The sequence below is a fragment of the Symphodus melops genome (assembly GCF_947650265.1).
Source record: "Symphodus melops genome assembly, chromosome: 1".
Taxonomy (NCBI): Eukaryota; Metazoa; Chordata; class Actinopteri; order Labriformes; family Labridae; genus Symphodus; species Symphodus melops.
In genome coordinates, this window is record NC_136691.1 from 26,248,502 (window position 1) to 26,273,286 (window position 24,785).

Here is a 24,785-nt window from a genome sequence, read left to right on the forward strand (position 1 = left end):
CCCCTCAATTTCTCCACGGCCAGCTTCTCCATTTCCGTTTGCAAGAGCAGCAACTCTTTTCTCTGCTCGAAAGTCAGACCAGCATCGCTACTTATCACCATGCCAACAACCCTCTTTTCAGTTTTGAGAATACCCATGTCGGTCAAATTTGCTTTTAAAATGCCTTTAATGTTTTCCTTCATTCTCTTATCACCAATATCCAAGTTGAAGTGATCTGCTATCTTGATCAACTGCTCCCCGTGAACAGCACTCAAGCAGCTCCTCTGACGGCGCACTCAGAAACTCTTCCACACTGCCCATGTTCAAAACATTCACTTGTCTACACACAGTCTTCTACTCACGAGAAACCCGACTAATGGCCACCCAGCTCACGCAGCCCTTTACACAGCCTGGACGTCACCGCAGCTTCTCGTCCCTCTAACTGCCTAACAAAAACTAACTAAGCTCCCCCCTAGCGTCTTCAGATGCTACTTGTGATGGGTATTTATGCACTTTATCCCGCAAGCCCGGCAAAGCAACCAGTAATTGGCGACTTCACCGCAACCTCGGACGTGCTCCCGAGCTGTTAGCTCCAACCACTTTCACACCACTTCTACCACCCACCTCACGAACTCCATATGGGAATCCGCGCTAAACCTTACAGGGACAGAAACCATCGGCAAATGTCAGCACTGCACCGGAATACATAACTCACTGCCAAAAAATAAACTCACATTAAACCTGGCGACCCCGACAACACCCACCGCTGTCTACGCCATTCAGCTCCGTGCCACCTCAAAACGTAACTGCACAGGTCAACGCTACTTCCTCACTCTTGATTGCGCAACACCCGACTTCATTCAGAAAAAGGAAAAACTCAGCCCATCAGGCCCTTTACCTGAGCTGCGGAAAATCTAGTAGGACAAAACACCGGACGAGCCCCCATCTGTTACAACCCGGCTCTCGGCCGCAACAAGAAACATGAACCCGGACACGATTTCTGCTCAGAACGCAATCACGTTTATTCACATCCAGCCAAACTCGTGTCATCCAGCCATACAGCCACACATCTGCGCCACCACGTTCCCACGGTCCCGTTGTGCGGTCTTCAGAGAGAGAGAGAGACCGCCATCTTTCCTCAATCGCTTTTATGGAGGAAGACTACTCTGGTCCCAGGTGCAGCACATCCACTGATTACGAGCCCGCCTCCTGGAACCTGCAACAGAATATAACCAGCAGCACAGGAACACCAACTGGTGTGGAGGGGTCGTCACACTTAAGGGGTGTGATGGTCATTCACAGACTAAAAAGATGTTAAGCTGGTTAGGTTCTGCACTGATAAGCCGATCTCACGCGGACCCTCTGGACATCTAGTCTTTTTATTATTCTTTATATTTCACTTTTTTTTAGGTTCTATTGTATATATTGGTTGTTGCTGCTCATATTTTATTTTATTTAAGTGCTTGTTATTTTAGTCTTGTTTTTTCTTTCGCACCAACTTATCAAGACAAATTCCTTGTATATGTAAATGTACTTGTTTCCATAATCAACACATTTACCTGTTGTGTGTGAGCTTAATCAACCTGTATTATCGCTAGAAGTGACTCCATTGTTTTGAGTAATTTATTTTGAGTGATTTTTTGTTACTGTGTCAAATTATGTCAAAATCTGGTTGGTGGATCGAGACCTGGAAGTCTGCAATGTAAAACACTCTATGGAAGAAGAGAGAGAACATAACAATAATACCGTGTTCTTCTTTATTTTTCGGACCCTTCCTCTATTTAGACCATCAACGACCTTCTGAAAGGCACAAGCTTGGAAGAGGAAGTGCCAAGACGCACCAGAGGTCAGATCTCATTGGTCGAGACTCGGTGCTTTGAGGTGCCTGAAAAGAACAAGAGGGGAAGGGTCCGTCACTTTTAGTGATCAAGGTTGGGTTCCTGTGACAAGTTGAGCAACTCTTGGCTAATGGCTGTCTGATTAGCATACAGAGCTAAGTCCTTCTCTTAAACTGGTGGTGTTAGATGCACACAGCTGGAGCTGTAAATCTCTATTGGATCGTTGAGCTAGCTTGCATAGCTTCTTGAGGAGGGCTTCATGTTCAAGCACATTTTCAAGTGTGGTTGACAAGTAGAGTGTCCGAGCTGTGTTGTGGCCTTCTATTGGCTGGCCTGCCTTCAGGACTGAAGGTGTTATGGGAGACACCTTTTGAAGTATTTCAAGCTTGAGGGGAGCATCTTTAATGTGAATGCTTAAGACCGTGTTAGGATTTGCTTTTTTAGCAGATACTTGTTTGGTGAAACCTCTTAAAGCAAGCTCACAGAGTTTACGATGCGTGGACAAGCAGAAAGGTCAGGTGCTGGCTTGTGGAGGTTTTGAGTTTCAAGGACTTTAAAGTTCAAGTCTTCCTCCAGCCCAAGTTTGTTTGTGGAACCAAAATATATTATATATCTATTAAGGTTAGTCATTGCAGACATGGTCAGGCTGGTGCTCTATGAAATTATTGGCGTTCTGGCTGGACGGTTTCCTGATCAAGTAAGTTTTGTCATAGCGAAGTGGGTTATGTTACAAGCTATTGTGTTCTGGTCTTGAAATGTTGGAAATATGCCCAATGGATGTGAGGGATCCTGGGCGGGGAACTGGTTCCACCCTGTTAAGAAGAACAGGTCCGATACCTTGAGGCCAAAGAAGATCCCCTGGATCACTCTGAAAGGCCAGATGGAGCAGACGCCCCCCTTGGAGGGTGGAGGTACTTCTTGTTGTCTCTGTCGGTGGCGATCTGGTTCTAGAGAGAATTGTAATCCTCTTTGGACGTCTGCTAGTCTTTCGTCTTCTCCTGTTGTTGAACATGTCTTGCCTGACTAGTCAAGGTGTTGCTCTAATTTCAAATCCAAATCCTTTTCTTTCTTCCAAAGAGCACTTTGGAGCTTGCAGTGAGCCTCCTTACCTTCTTCCTGTGGAGTCTGCATCCTGACTGTTCTTCCTCTCCAAGCTGCAGCTGAGCATGACTCTCTGGTGGCTCTAACAGTGGGAGGGCCTGCAACTTTGACAATTCAAACATTTAAGTTAGGTCTTTATCTTTGAGAGTTTGATCTACGACACGTTCTGACACCATGCCATGAAGGAGAGCGGGTTTAGTTCCTTCCACTTCAGTGATGAAACCAGGTAGAAATGGCTCAGTCATTTTTCCATTGGGTCATCTATGTGAGCTGGTTCTGAGAGGTCAGAGATGTCTAACTTCTGTGTAATGAGCAAGCCAAAAATTATAATTAAAAAAAAAGATTCAAATCTTTTCTTTTATTAAAATGTAAATGATTAATATCAATAAAAGAAAATAAAACTGATTTATTTGGTTGAGGAGTCTGAGAAGTTCTAATCCGAGAGCGGCGGTAAGTTAATACGATCAGAAGCTCTTGAAAGCTGAAAATGAACAAAAAGAATTTAGCTTCAAATTAAAAAATTGCAAATCCAAATTGAGCACGCTCAATATTGACAGAAAATTTTATTGAAATGGATTTATGAAAAAATAACTTTTGATTGAAAACCAAAGTTGAATCAAATCTCTGATAATAAAAAGGAAAAATGTAAATTAAGGTCAAAACTGAGTGTTACAAATGTGAAATTTAATTTAGATTAAATTGGTACAGATTGTAAACAAACAGAAGAAAAGCTATGAAAAATAGTTATTTTCAAATGTACGTTACATGTAGTACAGAATCAAAATAAATCACCTAAAATCCTTTATGTTCAATACAGTTATATACAGATAAGTCAAATCAGGTTTAATGTTGATTAAATTAAAATCAATCGGCCCTACTTTGGGAAAGGAGCACGTTCTCCTGTCTTTATTTTTAAATCTTTATGATTCAAAAACTGTCTTTATTTGCAGGGAACAGTACAAGAAATCCTTCAAACTCAGTTTATCAAAACAAGAAGACTGGGGACTCAAAAACTAATGCAGGACAGCCAGGTGAGCTCCCAGCATGTGGGCTTTTCTTATTTGTTAGCGATGTGTTCAGGGGGTCAGAGGACGGCCTATCACAGCCAGCAGGGGCGGTGACACCTGTTACCTTTAGTAGAATGTATATGTATGTAATACTCCTGGGAGGACAGCATGGTTAACTACAGAAGAAATACATATTGACTGATCAGTTTCATAATCAGAGGATGAATTCTCAAGGAGCAGCTTTCAATCAGTAAATAAACAGACGCAGTTCTAAATGATTCAGGATGAATTTATTTCATAAAAGGATGACCAATACTGCAGAGGAATTCAGTAAATATAAAAGATGATACTTTCTATGATTTGAGTAACTTTGGTTTTGTTTCTAGCTTCATGGTGGCGTTATCAAGGTATAAAGTAACAAAACCATAAATGCTTTAGTAATTTCAAGAAAAATGTAATGAGGACAATTCTGTGATTAGAGGATTTAGAAATATCTACTTGGAGCGAGTGTGTAGACACTTCCTGGAGTTTTCTCTCTCTCGAGGCAGAAGCTGTGACCTTCTGTTGGTGGACTTCAGTCAAACTTCGCCGCGTGGTCCAACATTTAAGGTACCGCTGTTTCCTCCAGAAGTTCTGCTGTAAGAATGACTCTATCAGGCCGTAGAAGTGATGTCACACAGCAGTGTCAGGGTCTCCACAGCTGAAACTGGGTGTCAGCCTCAACAGCTCCGGGTCGATCAAAAGAATTCAACTGCAAAAATAACCACTCAAAAGGACACTTGTTGGCCAATGGGAGTTAGATCGAGTCAGAACAAGATGGATGAAGTTATGTATGGCTTATCAACAGAGAAAGAAGCAATCAGACCAGCAGATCCCTCTCTCTCAGATTACAAAGACGACGTTATGAAACAAAGAAGACTTGACACAACTCAACACAAAAGCACTGAACCAGTAACTCCTGGGATGTCTGCAAGGGGCCAGAGGGGGCATGCTGCTCCAGGGGAGACAACCATTAAAGAGCTGAAGTACTGGATTTTACCGACTAAACTCAAAGAAAAATATGAGGAAATAAACACTTTGTGATGTCACCATATTTGACTAAATATGAGCAGACTGAATTTTAACATGGTGAGAGACATCTCCAAACACTTAGGGAAGTATTCTTTAAATCTGTAATTCAAAGTACACTGTTAATCAATGAATCAGAGGAAATGCATCATAGATCAATGGTATGAAAACATAAAAAAGGTAATATACCCTCTATGATAACATGCAGTGTGACTATACACAGTAGAAATATAAGTTTAAATGTTTTGTCTATAAAAATACTGACCAAAAGGTGGCAGTAGTACTCTACCTTGTAGCTGTTCAGTACCTAAAAACACCTTTTATTGAACTTATTTGTTGAACATCATAGCAGAAAATGTCCCTCTTAATGTCGTTGAAGTGTATTTTACATACGACAATGTAATATAAATAAGTATTTGAAGTGTAAATGTGCTGCTGAAGCATGTGAGCCTTTTGTGGGACAAATGGTGTTCTTAAGGTTAGAGGTTGATTTAACATCAAAGACAATGTAGGGGTTTATTTATGAGGGTATTCCTTAAGACTGAAGAAGATAAACAATTTAGAAGTGAGAACAGACTCTTAGGCTACATTGGGGGAGATAAGAAGTCACCTTATGGTGACCTATGGTAACCTTTGAGGCCATATGTCCTGAGGAACCACAGGGGGTGCAGGACTGTAGGAGCCTGAAGGATCAAAGCTTAAATGAAGTCATAAAGGTCTTGATGTTGTTTTGACCAAAACTGTATAAATAAGAAGGTCTTCTTCATTGTTCGAGAGGATCACATTTGGCTGGTGACTCTCCCAGGAACATGACTAACCTGGACTGATGCTGTTCTTGTAAATAAATGTTTTATATTACATGCAAGTCAGTGTCAGCGGATATTTCTTCATCATCTACACATCATCGTCAAGGAGGGGACTTAAGAAACTACATCGTCATTATGACCTAGATCTGATTTAGAATCCAATGGACATTCTTTCACATCTGAAACTAAGCATAGTGATGGACCCGGTATGTTCCTCCTGTGTCAGGCTGTAAGAGTTCCTGTCCTGTGGTGTTGATAACCAAATGGTCTGCTTCACCTGAATGTGGATTAGGAATGTCATCTGTTCTCCTTCCACTGTCCAGTTAATGTTTAACTGAAAGATCCGGCTTAGGCAAGAGAGGTTGTAAACGCTTAATCGGAGAGCTCATCAAGAAAATTCCGGTGCTGCTACACTCCAGGTAGCTGAAGCGTTTCTCCCCTCTGTGAGTTGTCATGTGATATTTCAAAGCAGTCTTTCGGTTAAATCTTTTCTCACATTGAGAGCAGCTGAAAGGTTTCTCTCCAGTGTGAATCATGATGTGTTTGGTCAGATTTGTTTTACAGTTAAAACTTTTACCACACTCAGAGCAGCTGAAGGGTTTCTCTCCAGTGTGAATCATCATGTGTCTGGTCAGATGCTGTTTTTTGATAAATCTTTTACCGCACTCCGAGCACCAATGTGGTCTCTTACAAGTCATCAGTTTTTTATTTTTAAAGTTCAATTCTGACAGATCTTCTCTAGTCATTTGCCAATTATCACTGTCATCAGTCTCAGGTCCATAATCGATCTTGACCTCAATCTCTGGTAATAAATGTTGCTCTGAGTCTGAGTCCCTCTCTGGTTCTGCTCCTCCACAGTCCTCTCCATCAGCTCCTGTTTCCATCTGTTCAGTTTGTCTGTGATGAAGCTGTGAGGACTGAGGTTTCTCTTCATCATCTTCACTCTTCACAGAGACAGGAGTGAAGGGGAACTTGGTGGTGTCAGCCTCCTCCAGTCCTTGAAGCTGACTGATCCACACTTCCTCATGTTCTTCTTTAATGTGTTGGGGCCTAGTGTCCTCCTGGTCCAGAATGTGGCTCCACTCCTGCTGCTCAGGTGGAAACTCTTCTTTACTCACCAACAGCTGCTGGACATCTGCAGGACACAGTAAACAAACATTAACCACACTGAGACTGATGTTTGAATATTAATAAGGCCCTTCAAATGATTTAGTTTTTAATGACATTGATCCACAACATGTCAGTACGCTTCTTGTATGGTCTTTTTATTTAGTTTGAAAAGAACTTTTTAGCTGGATACTGTAGAAACTGAAAACTTCTGCAATGGTAGAGTAAAGTTTCTGCATGTATTTATTTCCTACTTAATTCCACTTGTAGTGATGAGATTAGTCGGGTGATTTTGAAGCTTAAAGGAAAACAGCAAACACTAATCAGAGCCACACCAGTAAATGAAATAATACACTTAATGTTATATATGCACAAGAGGACTAACAAATGACTCTCTGCGTAATGCACCTCTGATCAACACTATGGTCAGATAAGCTGGCTCAGTGCAGGCTCTATGTAGCCTCGGCCAACGTGCAGTAATGCTACTGTTCCCAAATCTGAGCGCTAGGAAACTATTTATCAGCTTTGACCTAAAACGGTCCGAGGTATAACATGAACCATCCTCATCCTGCTTGTTGTTTACGGACTCTGAGTTCTGCAAACATGCCGGCTGCACTCGTTGTGGTTAGCCTCTTCTTGCTCTGCTGTAGCTCCACTTCTGCATGAGACGGTTTTCTTACTTGGCATTTGATGATCGGTGCGATAAGCTTGGAGAGTGCCAACGTTCAGATTTTTGAGTTTGGTTGAAGACAGGTTTCATGAAATGTAAAATGTGCTTTGTTACAGCATTGGAAGACTCTGGTGACTTAGCTGCTAACACAGCTGAACTATTTTGTTACAGTTTGGAACTTTTATCAGTGTAATAAGTCAGGCCTTTGCTGAAGTATTGATAATGTATTTAAACAGCTGCTAACCAGTGGTGTTGTCTGATCGTAGCACTGACTGCTAAAGACCAAGTTAACCCATAGAGAAGACATTTCTAAATACAATAACATATGAAACATCAAGGTGTGTGCAGCAGGACCTTTGTGTTAAAGATATCTGTGGTCTGCTTCTTTTTGGCCAACTTTTGGCCTTTAAGAAATCCGGGTGGGTTTTTGTAAATGTGTAATTAACATCAGACAACATTCAAATCTACCATCCATCTCTTTGTGTGTGTGGAAGACTTAAAGGACTTTTCTGCATGGGGACCAGAAGCAGAGACACGGGCCTTGCATTGACCAGGACTTCTGATGGTAGACGGGCTCGTCTTTTGACTACTCAAAGTGCTTTCACACCGCAGGTCACACCGACCCATTCACACACTGATGGCTGCTGATGGTTATGTTGCTCAGGCATATCCTGAGCAATTTTTGACTATTCATTCAAAAGATGAACGGAAGAAAAGAGAGGCTGTTTAATACCGAGGTTTTTCTTATAAGCCACATTTTCTTTTTGTTATATTTAGTTTAATCTGCTATAACTTTAAAATACTGTGCATTCATTTGCCTCTGTCAAACCTGTATAACCCACAAAAACCTGAAATACTACCTCCATCTAACTGAACTATCAAGTGAAAGAAAGTAGCTTAAAATACCATGCTATGTTTTTAAGCACAATCTGTATTTGTTAAAGTTACAAGACTAGTGGTACATTTCATGTGATTGAATTAAATATAATAATGTAATTGCCTTCTCAGTCGTGTCTGTATCACACCACTCTACTGTCTTTATGTGCATGCTGTCTTTAACACTAACCTGCATTAAATGTTAAGCACTCGAGTGTTGAAGTACTTTTAAAGCTATTTGTTTCCCATCTGTGACTTCTGTCGTTGCCCTACAAGAACATGAGACATTCTATGTTTTTACAGCTTAAAACAGGAGAGAAAAGGTTTAAATCAATGAATACTTTATTTTATGTATAACACATTGGCTGAACGGTGGTTTAGTTATAAAAGTGAGGAGGTTACTGGTTTGAATCCCTGTCTGACAGGAGTCTCTCTGTGAGGAGTTTGCATGCTCTCTTCCCTCCACAGTCCAAAGGTGTTCACAGAGAGGAGAAAAAGTAAGGGAGACCATCAGGTGAGCTGGCAGGGGTATCTGTATCAGCCATCTTTCTTCTTCCTTGTGTCTAAAATGAGGATAATAAAAAAACAATGAGATAAACATCTTAGACAAGGAAAAGAACCAGAGAAAAGGTCCATACAAGCAGAAACCTTAATGAAACAGATTCATTTACCAACTCCACAGTAATGCACAGAAACACATATACTCAATTTTTGTGTAAATGTACATAGAACTGAAGTAACTCCTGACAGCAGATATGACTTTAGTACTATGTGCACCACTACTTTCTATCATATAACATATTTTCACCAGCATATGTTAGATCTGTACACAGCCTATGTTGCTAACTTAGCTTAAAATAGTTTTAGTTCGTTTTTTCCCAAAAAATAAAAGGTTTAATAACCCAGAGTTAAAGTAGATAGATAGATAGATAGATAGATAGATAGATAGATAGATAGATAGATAGATAGATAGAGGGAAATTCAAGGCATCCAGTAGCAGTATAGTAGCAACGAAAACATTTTTAAATTCAATAATTAATATCAAAAGTGTGATTTTCTTAATTTCTGAATGAACTACGTTTAGATATTTGACTTGAAATATATGGTGGTTTTGTACTCACCTATGGTCGGTAGATGAATTTCCCTCCGTAAAGATTATTAAGTTCTTGGCATAGCTGGGCTGCGTAAGTTATCAGAGCGGTACGCTAAATGGGCGGGGTGTGTTGCCAGGGCTCCTCCCGCCGGACCCTACTGCGCAGACTCTGGTTGCAAATGACGTCAAAATTCCAAGATGACAGCGCCCATGAGGGCCGTAAAAAAGCTTCACGAACGTTGAACGGAAACAGCTACAGTCCACACCCACTGATTCAGCCCCATTTGAACTCCCCTGACTAAAATGTTCTGGCCCTGCTATCCGATTTGTGTGTTTACCAACCAATGCACCCTAAATTCAACTTTGTTCTTTGGAGGAGAGCTACAGATGTGTAAGTGTCTGCAGTGATTTGTTTGAGAGTTTGGGATGGGAAGTTGTTAGGTTGTTGGATTGGGGAAGAGAATATTTGGCACCTTACCCACTGATTGATGTTGTAAATTGGGTGAGCCAGGACTCACTGAAAGGAGGAGTGTGTCAGTGATGTCTGCCCTAAACTGTCTGCCGCCTGATCGATCTTTACTCTGTGGTGGTCAGAGGAGTCCTACCACTGATAAAACAAGCTGACATACATAGATGCTCTCACAGATTGTATTTTTACATGCTGTTCCCTCCAGTCCTCACTGTTCATGTTAAAATCTCTCAATGCGTTTCAGTTTGCTGAGGCCTCACTGCTGAGTTTACGATGGGGAGCTCCTTGTCTGTTCTATGTCACTGTGTCTTTACAATGCTGATCTGGCTCCTTTCTTTCTCTCTACCAGTTGAACAATGTTAATATCTTTCTTTATACAATGGACGTAGTATTTTTCTCTATCTACAATAGTCTTCTAAAATTTTAAAATATTGTGTATTTTTAACATTAAAATCTGCTCAAAAATGAAATGGTTTTGACTCCAATAAAAAAATATTGTCATTTAAGTTAAAACTAATGTCATGCTTGATGACATTAGTTTTTAAATGGGTGTGGCTGTGTTCAAATATTTATGAAATAATTAATGCAGTCTAATTATTCTAAAAGCCATACAGTAGCCATTTGACTGTTAATCACCAACATTATCATCAACTGATGAACAAATACTGATGGCTACTGATTTATTTATTTATTGCATGTTTATTTGTAGGAACAACGAAGCAAGTCAACCAATGACACATATTAATGCATTGCCTAAGTTACTGTAATTTGGAATGCCTTTTCCTGTACATGGGCCATTAATATACTTCAAATTTGTTGACTGCTGTTGTTTAGGAATAAAGTGTTGAAGGTAATTTGAAGCTGTGGATGAAACGTTCTCTATGACAGTTGTGAGCATCACATGAAGAGGTTTTCTTTAGAGTGATGTTAATATTTAGTATCAACCATTCAAAACTTTGACCCCAACTCAGCTAAGGCTGAATACTTTTTAGACGTACTGAAAATGATTGAATAAATTCAATAAGCAGAGTATCCCCTCAAACGATTGGGCACAGACGACTAAAACAAACTGCTAAGGGCAGCACAGTGAATCAGATTTTTGTTTCTGCTTTATGGAAAAAACTATCTTATATAAATAAATATCTTTATGCTATTTCAAGCCAAATATCTAGAGTCCTCAATTTCTTTCTTACCCTTTGTGTTGTTTATACACTTATTCATTGTGTTATTTGAATTGACTTGGCCTATGGTAGTGACGTTTGAGTAGATAAAGACCTATTTGTAACTTCAGGTATAGTCCCACCTGAGATTATGCTTTTGAATACAAATGTGCATGAGGAGTTGAGGACATGCACATATAAGCATTGCATTATGTATGTGATTTTAGACTTAGACTTTCTTTGTCAGTGTCATTCAAACTTGAACTCTACAGTGCAGATAAACGCAATTTCGCATTGTCTCATAGTGCAGGATATAAACAGCAGCACGTATTTACATAAGGTAAGTAGTATCTATAATATGCAGATATAAAAACCTATGTGTGACATTAATATCCAGATAAATATATATACTTTTTTAATGTGTTATATTGTCTTTGTATTTTTAGAACATTTATTGCACTTGGCTACAATTGTCTTTCATCGTTTTCGCCGTCTGTCCATGTCTTTGTCCAGAGAGATGCTCTGCCCCTCACTGTCTGTGTGGCCTCCTTTGTTGTGATGTGGGGCTGCTGCTCCCTTTCCAGAGAAACCACAATGTGTCACAGCCACAGAAATAGATCTGTGTTTAGATCCCCTTAAACCCAACCCAGTGCTTGTTATGAAAGATGTTCTGTGGTTAACTCTGTGGAAAAATGTTTATTTTTCTTTGGGTTGGAAAAGAGCTTACCAGGTGAACATATAATATCCACTAACATTGAATTAGCAGGAACCTCACATCATGAAGAGTCCTAATATCTTTACTTTTTTTTTTTTTTTTTTTACTGAATTAACCTACAATGTTTCTGTTTTTGATATCATGATCCAGTGTGCAGCTGAGGAGCATGATGTCCATGTGATGTTCCAAGTCTGCCCAGACTGATCACTTTGGTTTCATAACATTGTCCAGGACCCCCCCCCCCTACAGGAAACAAGGTAAACTGCAACATAGAAAAACAACAGCATCGTCTCTAAAGGCAACATAATAAATCAGACAATTCCTTCCAGTGCACTATTTAACCTGGAGTTGGCACAGGCCAGAACATCATACATAAGTCGAACATTTTTACATCTCTTGTAATAATCTCTTTTTTCTAGATATTAATGGAAATTTAAAACACTAAAGAAGAACTCATCGCAGTATGCTGTATACAAATACATTCCCAATCAGGAAATGATCTTTCTCATTTAAAAAAAAAAAAAAAAAAAACCTAGAACCAGTATCTCCTTGTATCATAGCTTATTTATCATCTCCTTTTCTACTTTAAGAAAATACATTTTAAGCATTTACTGTAGCACGAATAAAGCAACATTTCAAAACCAGCTGCTATAGTCTTAAAGGACAAACTTTATGGATCCCCCAATAGGGGACATTTGGTTGTTAAAGGGCTCTAAGATGGCACTCTCAGTCTTACCTAAAAGGATCTCCCCAATAATTCAGTTTCTATGAATATGTTCAGCGCTTTGAAATGAAATGTACTCGTGTCCTAAATCTGAAAATCTCTTTTACAATCATTTTCTTGTCATAGCTTTTTTGCAGGCAATTATCCTTGACATATATTTTCTAAAACCATTAGATTCCTTTTTTACATTGTCCCAAGGAGTACAGTAGTTACTTAGATGTAAGTTAAAATGACAACCCAATATTTCCACCATACATTTCTCCAGCAAGTTCTTTCAGCTCTCCAGCTTATCCAGTTTGCTACCTTAACACACCACAGACACACAAGGCTAACAGATATCAAATAAATCATGAAAACAAAAGAAAACACGAGACCAAAAAGATGGACTCTCTTTGCCTGAGTTATTATGTGATTAATGGCACTCATGTCAAAATGATGAAAACAGTATTGGTAATCTGGATCTGTACAGGTCTGATGTTAGATAAATAGATAAACACTCATCTATTATCGTTATACTGTACCTCAACTAACTACTATGACTAAATAGGCTTAGTTTTGCTTATATGAGTAAACTACATATAGGTCAGAGGTGTACCTCTTGATGAGTGGCTGATAAGACATCAGGGGTCAAATCTGAGTAGTCATCTCCTCTCCACTGTCAGACCCACTAATATATCACATGACTATGTCTGGGTGCTGTCAGCCCCGGCTGCTGCCCACTGGGGTTAAACCAACAGAGACCTGAGAGGGAGGTGGACAGTGGAAGACAAAACTTTCTACTTCTGTTACCATGATATCGTTTTGCTCTGATCACTTTTTGTGGTGAAACAACACCCCCAGGTTATGACGTAGGTGATTCCCATGTCGTGACTTATTTTAACTCTCCATCTACTGCTGCTTCATCTCTCCCTTCCCCTCTTCAAGTGGAGGTCGGAGTAGTGGAGGCCTAAGTTGGAGCTAAAGATAGGGCTCCTTAGAGCCTTCATTTGTCATCTGTGACAGTATTGTAATCAGGCGCAGAAGATCCTGCCTACAGGCCGGACCTGACAAGAGGCTCGAGCAGTCCTGAGCCGCCTGAACATCTGCCAACCCATTGCAGGCGTGCAAGTAAACACAACGAAACCCCCATACTCAATCTAATGCCAGAACACAGAGGACACATTTATACAACGCTGCTAAGTGATTTTGAATAACATAGTTAATTAACTCTGACTTGGACTCTTCTGATGACACCAGCGAGAGGACGCTTGCAGTGTGTGTTTGGCAAAGTTTATATGAAAGGGGAATAGAAAATCATCAAATGTGCAATTTAACAACAGAAACCTTCTTTTTGTGACTTCTTTATGAATGTCATGTAGTTTATCTAAAACTAATCAAACTAATCAAATCAAAGTTTTGGAGGAATTGTATAAATGGCTCACAATTTATCAAGATTAATGGAACAGCTTAGCCAAGAAAAATAAAAACAACCCTACCACCATCATCTCTCTTTCTTGCTATCTCTCTATCCCACTCACAGCATGAACATCATAGAACTCAAATGTTGGATGGAACATCATATAACTGATAATGTATTGGCTTAAAGTTTAGCAAAATAAAACAAGATAAAAGTCAGGTGAAAACCATGGTTCATCTGGTTGACAAGTGAATTAAATGTGATATGTTAGCAAATATATACAATAGATTTTCGATTAATCCATCTTCTTCTGAGGGACAACTAAATTAGAGTAAGGTTTATAAATGCATTTCTTTCATGTTTAATGAATCAATGGTCTGCACATTCAAAGCTAAGAGTTCACATCATAACCAATGGCAGAATTTCCAAATAAGAACCAAGAGTCATCTGCTGCAGTGAGTAAGATCAGGGATGGATGGCGCTGGTTAATTCAGCAGAGTGGTGAATATTCTTTGTGATCAGTCAATAAAACACCTTTTGTAGTGTAATTAGAAGCATATTGTCTTATTTCTTTGTGCTTTTCTCTTGTTCTGAGTTTTAATCAGCACATTTTCTCTCTTTCACAGGTTATGTACATTTATGCTATATAGGCATAATTCTAATGTTAATGTTAACTGCACAAGTTTTATTCTGTAATGATGTTTACTCTGAGTCACATAGGAGGGCTTCTAAATGTTGTTTGGGGATTGTTGTACACAGAGGGGTGGGGGACAGTTGGTGTGTATTGTAACTAATGTCTTGTGTCCTTCTTGTCTTGTATACTGCTACTGGATACTTGAATTTCCCTCAGGATCAAAAAAGTATCTATCTATCTATCTATCTATCTATCTATCTATCTATCTATCTATCTATCTATCTATCTATCTATCTATCTATCTATCTATCTATCTATCTATCTATCTATCTATCTATCTATCTATCTATCTATCTATCTATCTATCTATCTATGAGTGACATTAGACTATTTGTTTACACCAAAATACAATAAGTTGTTGTGTTTCCCATTTTAAAGGTACAATTAATTGTAAAGTATTTTATAGTTCAATTTTTGAAGAATAAAATGCTCATATGTCTGCCATGCAGAATTAAAAACATAACAGGATGTCTGCCATATTTTTTGAATGCCAGAAAAAATGACTCAAATTAGAGTTTCACAGAATACCTATTTAAATGTTTCCCCAAGGCACCCTTTATCCGATCATTACAAACTGATTGTCAGTCTGTTCTTAACATGTTGAAGACCCACAGTTATGTGAAACCAAGACATTACATAAAAGGGAGTGTCCAGGGCATACTGTAAAACATTGATGTCTCGGTGCACCCTCATGAAATTGTTTCAAAAGGCCCCCTCAAGAGGTTTTCTCCCCGACATGCGTGACATTTTTCCTGCATTTTAACCTTGTCAGGTCTTATATAAAATGCCAGTGTCAAAACTCAACAGGAAGTCCACCATCACATGTTTAATGTATAAATAATGACCCAATTTTGCATGTTAAAACTTCTTATTTGAACATACATCCTGGAAACCCTGTTCATGCAATTATTAATGTTTAAGATCTCCTGTTACGCTTCACCAGATTCTGCACAAAAGGGCGTGGCCTTGGTGTACTGTCAAACTTTGACTTTTACACAAATCAAACCTGCTGTTTGGCCACATCTCGCTGTTGCACTCCCACTGTCACACTCCTGCGGTCGCAACACACCCATGCACGGGGTGCTTCAGGCCCTTCATCACCACTTCACATCACCACATCAGCAATTTCGCATTGCTTCTTCTCGTTTCTAGAAGATGAGGTTTTGGTCAGCAGCTGGGTCCTGAAGAAAATAAGTTCTGTTTGTGTTCATTTAGGATATACTGTCATTAGTTCATACTTTATGACATTAAAGTTCTATTTTACTACTATACAATATTATTTGTGTTTTGTGCTAATTACCAATTGTGGGCATGCCAAAAAACTAAATTGATAGTGAACATGGAAAAATATATAAATGCCAAGTATTGCCAATGTGAGCATGCATCAGCTACAAGCTAAAAGACCACAAAGATATCTCAAACCTGCCCAAAATAACAAAACATTTTGTTGCTGCATTGCCAAAAACCCTGGCAAAATATAGTTCTTTAACAGGAAAGACAACTGAACTCTTGGTTCTAAGTAAGGTCCTCTCTACCATAAAAATCAGACAAACTTGCTCTGAAAAAGAGGAATTATTAACCCAGAGAATTACCCCACCCCAGCTCAACCAATGGATGCGTTCACTGTGTAGCAGGGTTAGTGGTGTTACAGAAAGTGAAAAAAGAAAAACAAAAAAAAGAAGACTCCAGAGAGAGAAAATGGGAAGGGAGGAGGAGGATACTAAATAAGTGGCTTTCCAGTTTTCCCATAAAATCTGTGAATTTAAGGAGAAGGCAGGTTGGGTTAAAGGGTTTAGAGAGGTAAATTGATGGTTTGAGTGTGTATGGGTACTTGATCACTGATCAGCAACTTTTTTTAACCAATAAAGAATTAACCAATACTCCCTGCTTACATAAAAACACAAACCCTCACACATGCATAAAATCTAATCCATATGTGCAGAATGAACTTTTAACTGAATTAAAAGGTTCAAATACCAGATGTAAAAAAACACAATAAAAACTAAACAGAAAGGTCAATGGACATGGCGTTTGACGTGGGCAAATTCCCTGGTGTTCAGGTATCACCAAATGGCATCAGCTTGTTCTATCTTAAACTGCTTTTATTACAGGAAACTGTGTGTGGAATGAGAAACAATCTGTCTCCTTACACAACACATCTGTACTTGGGGAACCCAATGACGCAGATGGGGATGAAAAATAAAGTAGGGAGTGAGTTTGTTAAGCTATGTGACGGTTAGACGTTCAAAGAAAGGACATTTTTCCCAGATGATGGTATAAACTTTTTTTTATACTCCTATACAGACTAATCAAGAGTTTTCCTTTTCCTTTGAAAAGTTATATGATATACAGTTTTGAAAGGGGGTTATGGTCACTTAAGATTATGACTTTATTGAACATTTAAAGATAACCAACTTTATTGAAGATTATGAGATAACCTTTACCATGAGATTCTGAGTTAGGGTTTGTTTATGTGTGTGTTTGTATTTGTGTGTGCGTGTGGTCCTGTTGTAATGATAGATGTGTGTAGAGGGAGGAGCATGAGTTGGGGGGCAGTAAACAGAGACATGCATGTAGGAGGTCTGGGTGCAGACTGAAGCCAGAGCTCTCAGGATCCCAGACAGAGATACAGACATATCCCATCCCTCCACATGCTGCCACTCAGTCTACGCAGCGCCATAAACTACACCACCCATCAGCCCAGCTTAACTCTTTCCCCGCCAGAGAATTCTAGAATTGTTGCCAGCCAGCGCCAGCCTTTTTCACCCTTTTCACCAATCTTTCAAGACCCACAGAATATTTTCTTCTTTGAATATGTAAATAGTGAATACATCAAAAGAAAGATCAGAGCCTCTGCTTTCATATACAAAAAACAGTTTTATTCAAGCTTCATTCATTCTTTTTTTATCAGCACTTGAACATCGTCAATTTTCACAAAAAAACAACATTCCGGACAAAAAGCTGAGAAAACAGCACTTTTGTGAAACACACTTATTTTCAAGAAAAAAATGATTTTGAGTTTACATTTTGATTCTTCTTGCTTTCATTTCACAGTTATATTTTAAAATAAAGTTATATTATATAAAATAAGTTATATTTTAAAATAAATAAATAAAAAATGTTACATAAAATGACATTCTCTTTGAATAGTGTAGCATGACAACATTTACAATCGTGAGATAACTCACTAACTTTATACATTTTTCTTCTCATATACACTCAGAAACACTTTCTTTAAAGTCTTTTTTTTTTACAAACTTAAATATTGGTTATTTTAAATAAAACATTTGTTAAACAAAAACCTGAGAAAACTGCATCTTCAAAAGCAGAGCTAACTTCATATTTACATTTGTTTGCATTGCCAACAGCCATATGAAAACGAAAAATGAAGCAAAAAATAAAATTAGGCATTGTAATGTGCCTTTGAGTGGTACACTGTGTAACACTCCCCAAAATGTAAGGGGACACCACAACTTTTGCAGTAGTATGTCGTCTCTTTCCGCAACCCCTTACGTGAACAAACCCTGCACCTTCTAGTTGGGTGCTGCTTATTGGCTGTTGGCAGGATCGGAACAAGTGCATGAGTTGCAAAATTGTCCAGCATCCTTCTCCCTGGGTCACTGTTGTACGGTGCTCTGGGTGTTTTTTGAGGTGGAGAGTCAGCTCTTCCTTCCTCACTACTAGCATGTCTCAAAGGCTCTTGGTTCGTCCATGCTTTTACAACACTCTGGATAAACGAGAGCAGAGTGCTGAATTTGCCCTGTGGGTTTTTAGCTTTGTAAATGACAAAAGCATTGAAGATACTGATTTCGAGGAGATACGTTACAAATTTCTTCGTCCACTTGTGTGACTTCCTGACAAATGGGTAGTACACAATGTTTTGATCTAATTTGTCGACTCCATTCATTGAATTGTTGTACTCAACAATGCAGGCTGGCTTTTGCTTTTGAATTTTGTCTTTGTGACCTCTTTGCCAGACCTCTATGTTTTCCATGTTGTTGGGATGGAATGTAGACACCATTTTCACTATTTTGGTTTTCATTTCTGAAACTGTGACCGGTTTCCATGCATGAATTCTAGCATGTGCAGAAGCACCATTCTCAGCTTGAATACACTGATCTGCATACAAGTTGGTCTGATCAACAATGTTCTGTATCAGTTCATCAGACAAGAACAACTCAATAAAGTCAACCGGTTGTTCTGAATCAAGAGCAGCAGCATCATTTAGAGGTCCAGGATTCTCAGTGAAAGGAAAGTCTTTTGGTTGCCAGTTCATTTCTTTCCACATCAGATTACCTGGACCAGGACCTGCACCTGGCTGGTTTACAGACCCTCTTGCTTGGTCACCAGGTACTTGACCACCACGGCCATAAGATCCACAGGTCCGACCTCTGCCTCTTTGCTGTGTTCGACCTGTAAATAATTAGAATGACAATTTTTTTTTATTCAACAGTGTGATGTGCACAAAGAGAGGAACGTTATTTTTCGGCCTCTTCATATCATATCTTACCTCTTTCACCTTGGGTAGGTCTGTATAAAGGAGACCTGGGCCTTGAATCCCTGGACTCTGCATCTGGAAAATGACAGTAAAATGTCAAACAAATATTCATTTGGTAAATAGTTTGTGTAAAAAATGAAAGATAAATTATTTCTTCTTCATCTCCTCTAACAAATTAGCAGATGCTCTCATATAGTATCTTATAATCATACAATCCAAGTAACATACTATCAAACTAAAAAAAACATGTCATCAAATCTCACCTCTTGCACCTCGGGAATGTCTGGACCTCGGAGACCTGGATCTTGGGAACCTGGACTCTGTGTCTAGAAAATGACAGTAAAATGTCACAAACATTCATTTGGTAAATAGTGTACAAAATGAAAGATTCATTTGTTTTTCATCTCCTCTCACAAAATAGCAGACACTCTTGTCTTGTATCGTGTAATAATCGTCTTAGTAACTTACTATCAAACTAAATAAAACACCATGTTATTATAACTCACCTCTTCCACTTCCGGTGGGTCTGTAAGAAGGAGACCTGGACCTCAGAGACCTGGATCTTGGGAACCTGGACTCTGTGTCTAGAAAATGACAGTAAAACGTCATATAAACATTCATTTGGTAAATAGTTTGTGTACAAATTGAGATGCAAATTATTTCTTCTTCATCTCCTCTCACAAATTAGCAGATGCTCTTGTCGTGTAGTGTCTAATAATCATACAATCTAAATAACATACTGTCAAACTAAATAAAACACCATGTTATTATAACTCACCTCTTGCACCTCCGGTGGGTCTGTAAGAAGGAGACCTGGACCTCGTAGACCTGGACCTCGTAGACCTGGATCTTGGAAACCTGGACTCTGTGTCTCAACAGTAAAATGTCATATAATCAGTCATTTGGCAAACGGTTTGTGTACAAATAGAGATAAATTATTTCTTCTTCATCTCCTCTCACAAATTAGCAGATGCTCTTGTCGTGTAGTGTCTAATAATCATACAATCTAAATAACATACCATCAAACTAAATAAAACACCATGTTATTATAACTCACCTCTTGCACCTCGGGAATGTCTGGACCTTGGAGACCTGGGCCTTGAATCCCTGGACTCTGTGTCTGGAAAATGACAGTAAAATGTCATATAAACATTCATTTGGTAAATAGTGTACAAAATGAAAGATTCATTTGTTTTTCATCTCCTCTCACAAAATAGCAGACACTCTTGTCTTGTATCGTGTAATAATCGTCTTAGTAACTTACTATCAAACTAAATAAAATACCATGTTATCATAACTCACCTCTTCCACTTCCGGTGGGTCTGTAAGAAGGAGACCTGGACCTCGGAGACCTGGATCTTGGGAACCTGGACTCTGTGTCTCAACAGTAAAATGTCATATATTCAGTCATTTGACAAACGGTTTGTGTACAAATTGAGATAAAGTATTTCTTCTTCATCTCCTCTCACAAATTAGCAGATGCTCTTGTCGTGTAGTGTCTAATAATTACACAATCTAAATAACATACCATCAAACTAAATAAAACACCATGTTATTATAACTCACCTCTTCCACTTCCGGTGGGTCTGTAAGAAGGAGACCTGGACCTCGGAGACCTGGATCTTGGGAACCTGGACTCTGTGTTTAGAAAATGACAGTAAAATGTCATATAAACATTCATTTGGTAAATAGTTTGTACAGAATGAAAGATAAATTATTTATTTTTCATCTCCTCTCACAAATTAGCAGATGCTCTCGTCGTGTAGTGTCTAATAATCATGCAATCTAAGTAACATACTGTCAAACTAAATAAAACACCCTTATCATAACTCACCTCTTGCACCTCGGGTATGTCGGTGTAAAGGAGACCTGGACCTTGGAGACCTGGACTCTGTGTCTGGACAATAACAATAAAATGTCCTTCAAAAATTCGTTTGGTACATAGTTTATGTACAGAAATGAGAGACATGTTATTTCAACGTCACGTTATCTCATGAATTATCAGATGCGTATGCTATCACGGTGAATAAAAAAAAATAATGTGATCATATCTTACCTCTTACACGTCCTGAAGGTCTGAATGTAGGTCCTGAATCCCTCCACTCGATGTCGCCACTGCTGTCTTCATCCAAATCAGTTTCACGAACGTCAAAAAATGAATTATCAGAGTCTGAATCGATAACTAACTCTAAAGCTTGGGCAGCCGAATATCTCCTCGCTGGCGCCGGCATGTTTGTACTATTCAAGAGCTTATCTTTTAGACGCGCGTCAAACTCATAGACTGATAGAACGCCACTGGCGCGAAAATAAGAACAAAGGAGATGGATTTTTTTTTTTTTTACTTTCCCGCGGGTGGTCTTGTTTGTTTGTTTTTGACCCCACAGTCCTGTAACTTTTTCACAATGTCCGCCAGAGCGCCCCCTATCGTATTACACTGAAAACACCAATTGACGGAATATTCCGTCAATGGCGGAGAATGAGTTAAGGACCAATAGAGCAGCAAATCAGAAGTTCCCTGTGATACTAAAATTGAACCATTAACTAGATATTAAAACCAACTAATGGGTAGGTTTGCACAATTTATGATTTAGGATCACGTCATTGCAATCTTTACTCTCTGCTTGACAGAACTAGCTACCTCCTCTCAAATTGATTTCATAATGGATAAAACAGGAACAAGCATGTGTGTGTGTGAGAGAGAGAGGGAGAGAGAGAGAGAGAGAGAGAGAGAATATGAATGACTATGAATGAATATGTTGAATATGTGTGTTTAGGTTTAGCATGAAGGTGGAAGCCATCGCTCTTCTGATCCTCTCTGGGCTCAGAAGGTCACACATTGTTCAGGAGGATGCAGACACCAGGACTGATGGATGATCGTTCAGACCGTTTCCCTGGGTTCACATTCAGTCGGGAAATCGTAATTTAGCCCGTGTGAGAGGTTGAAGGAGAAACAAATTCTCATTTCTTGTCCATTTTGCTTAGGTTCAGGAAGCTATCAAGAGGCTGAGAGCTCTGTCGCTTAGCTGGTCCTAAAGAGGAGGTGGAGTAAATCTTCAGCCAGCTGTCCCCTCTTTAAACTCAGTGCAGTGTTAGAGAGACCTGAGGACTGAGGCCGTTTAAGCTGAAACCAAAAACCCAGATTGTTCTTTCCCAGATGCCTCATCATATACAAACACTCTAGGACATGAACACAAGTTCTCGATCATTTGATAGCAGGATTACATGACTGTTTCTGTGTCTGAGTTTATGCATGGGCAAAAGATTTTGTAAACCTTAAGCGTTATAATTGGGGCAAAAAAATAACTGCTCGGTTAAAAAACAATGCCTCTGAAACCCCACTGAATCACCTATCATACACTTTCTTCAAGGATTGAAACCACATTACTGGGTTTATTGTTTTTGCCTTTTTGTGTGCTCTTCTACTCTCCCATGTTATGTAGGCTTGTATATGTTAGTTTAATGGTATTTGAATCAACCAAATTACTGAATTGAATATTGATGAAACTGGTTGATTTTCTACTCATTGTCTTGTACCTATCATAACAATTATAATAACAAAAACAAGGAACAAGAGAACGGGTCACAAATAAAGATTCCTGAATTTCCTCTAAGCAGGAAATAAGTTATGGTGCACAATAAAAAATGGGGTAAATGTACTTTAAATTAAATTTACCAATAAAAATAAACATTGAACTCAGTGTAGAAATGGCTTAAATACTTTGACAGCCTGAAAACATTGTAGTTATAAGATTGCATTGATTTTTTTCCTAGAATTGGAGAACATGACCTTTGCTCCCTCTAAAGGTTTAAGATCAAATAAGTTCCATCATCTCTATCTGCAACTTCACATTGAATTTTACAGTGTTTTGAAACATCATAATATAATTAAAAACCTTTGTAAACAAAACCAAAAAAGGTTGTGGTGGAAACACGCTTGGTAAAACCACAAAAGGTACTCTGACATCCCCAAACTTTGAATGGACTCTCTCAATGGCATGTCCACAATAACAGGACACAGCCACCTCATGTCATGAAGCTGACATGGGAAATACATGGGGGCCATTGTGAGGAGCAGCTACTTTGTTATGGGCACATTGTCCAATAGTTTTTTAAACTTTCAATTCAATTCAAAAAACTTTATTTGTCCCTGAGGGGCAATTCAATCTACATTATGACATCATCACTTTAGCTACCTAATGGGGCTGATGAGCAAGACTAATGATTCCTTAGTTGTGTATACGCTTTCACCACCCGCACTTCCTGCCAAGTTTTCAATTATGGTCAATGAGTAAGTGAGGGAGGAAGATGTAGAGATCATCTTTAGGCCTGATGTGGAAAGTCTTAGTAATGTATGTATGCAGAGAGAAGGAGATAGACTTAAGTGGCTCTGTAATAAAAATTGTTTGTAAAACGGTCACATAAACACTCAGGCATACGTCTCTGGAGCTGTCCAGGGCTTCCCACCACCTTTGTGCTTGGCTATAACTAGTTCATGTGAAAAGGCATTAAAGCATTGTAACCAACACATTGTAAACATTTTATTAATTTCTGCCTCTTTAAAGGAAAAAGGACAAATATAACGACCAAGTATGAAAACATTGTGAGTTAGTCTCAGTGCAGTGTTTTCATGTGGTGACTGTTTAAGATAACATCAGACCTCAGTATCCTCTATATTTAATGTGTTCATCTCCCTGATGACTTTGACTTAATCACCTCCTCTGAGATTACAGTCTGCAACAATCTTTGGATTTATCTGTGTTGTTTTTCCTGTTTGTTCTTCCTTTTTGTTCAGCTGTTATAGTTTAAATAAACTCAGACAACAGTGACACAGTAGATATCAAGCTGAAGGAACACAAAATTAGCTGCAATCATTTAAAACTGTAGATAATCGGGAAGACCACACCAAATATTATTCAAATATATAATATTGTGTCACAATCATTGCACAAAGTCTGTTGTATAATTTATAGCAGACTGATGACGATATCTGTAATTATAGAGGTGACGTGATTGACCTCTAGAGGTTTATAATGTAGCAGAAATAACAAACAATTTACTCTGAGAACACACACAGATATGATCTTCTTTTCCTGAAGGAGTTCCTTAGGTATTGGGGGGCTGGATTTGACTGCATCGACAGGAGAAACACTGCCCAGTAGACAATGAACTCATTTTGTTATCAGATGCAAAATCTAGCATTTGAAAAAAAGTGTAACATTTGTTTAGGCAAGCCTCCAATTTAGTATGAAGAGAGATGCCAGGTATTTTAAATGTTTTTTTTTTGTTAAGTCAGTGAAAATGGAGCTATAACTGAAATTACAAAACTTGTAATCATCAAACGAAACAATCAAAATTAAAACCACAAGCGATGATGAAGGGACCGAAGCACCCCGTGCATGTCGGCGTGTGTCGCGACCGCGAGAGTGCAACCGTGGGCGTGAAGCCGTGACACGTGGCCAAGCAGCAGGCCTTACAGTCATCAATGGTTAAGAAAATGGGGTGCGCCCATGATGTGATGGTACGCCATGGCCACGCCCTTTAACGAAATAACGTGCAGAGCACAATGACAGAACGTCAACATGTC

At 39.0% G+C, this 24,785-nt stretch overlaps 1 protein-coding gene across 1 annotated transcript; it reads right to left on the reverse strand.

The window, feature by feature from the left end:
- Nucleotides 1-1,173: 1,173 nt before the first annotated feature.
- On the reverse strand, nt 1,174-21,668 carry LOC306832236 (uncharacterized protein; the record flags this gene model as incomplete). The annotated part of the gene is made up of 11 exons (XM_079356743.1): nt 21,258-21,668; nt 21,036-21,098; nt 20,768-20,839; nt 20,504-20,581; nt 20,259-20,321; nt 19,980-20,066; nt 19,708-19,785; nt 19,465-19,527; nt 19,214-19,276; nt 18,678-19,116; nt 1,174-1,195 (listed from the first exon to the last, which is right to left on the reverse strand). The coding sequence occupies exons 1-11, from the start codon at nt 21,430-21,432 to the stop codon at nt 1,174-1,176; spliced, it is 1,203 nt and encodes a 400-aa protein (XP_079212869.1). The 5' UTR covers nt 21,433-21,668.
- Between the last annotated feature and the right edge of the window lie 3,117 nt (nt 21,669-24,785).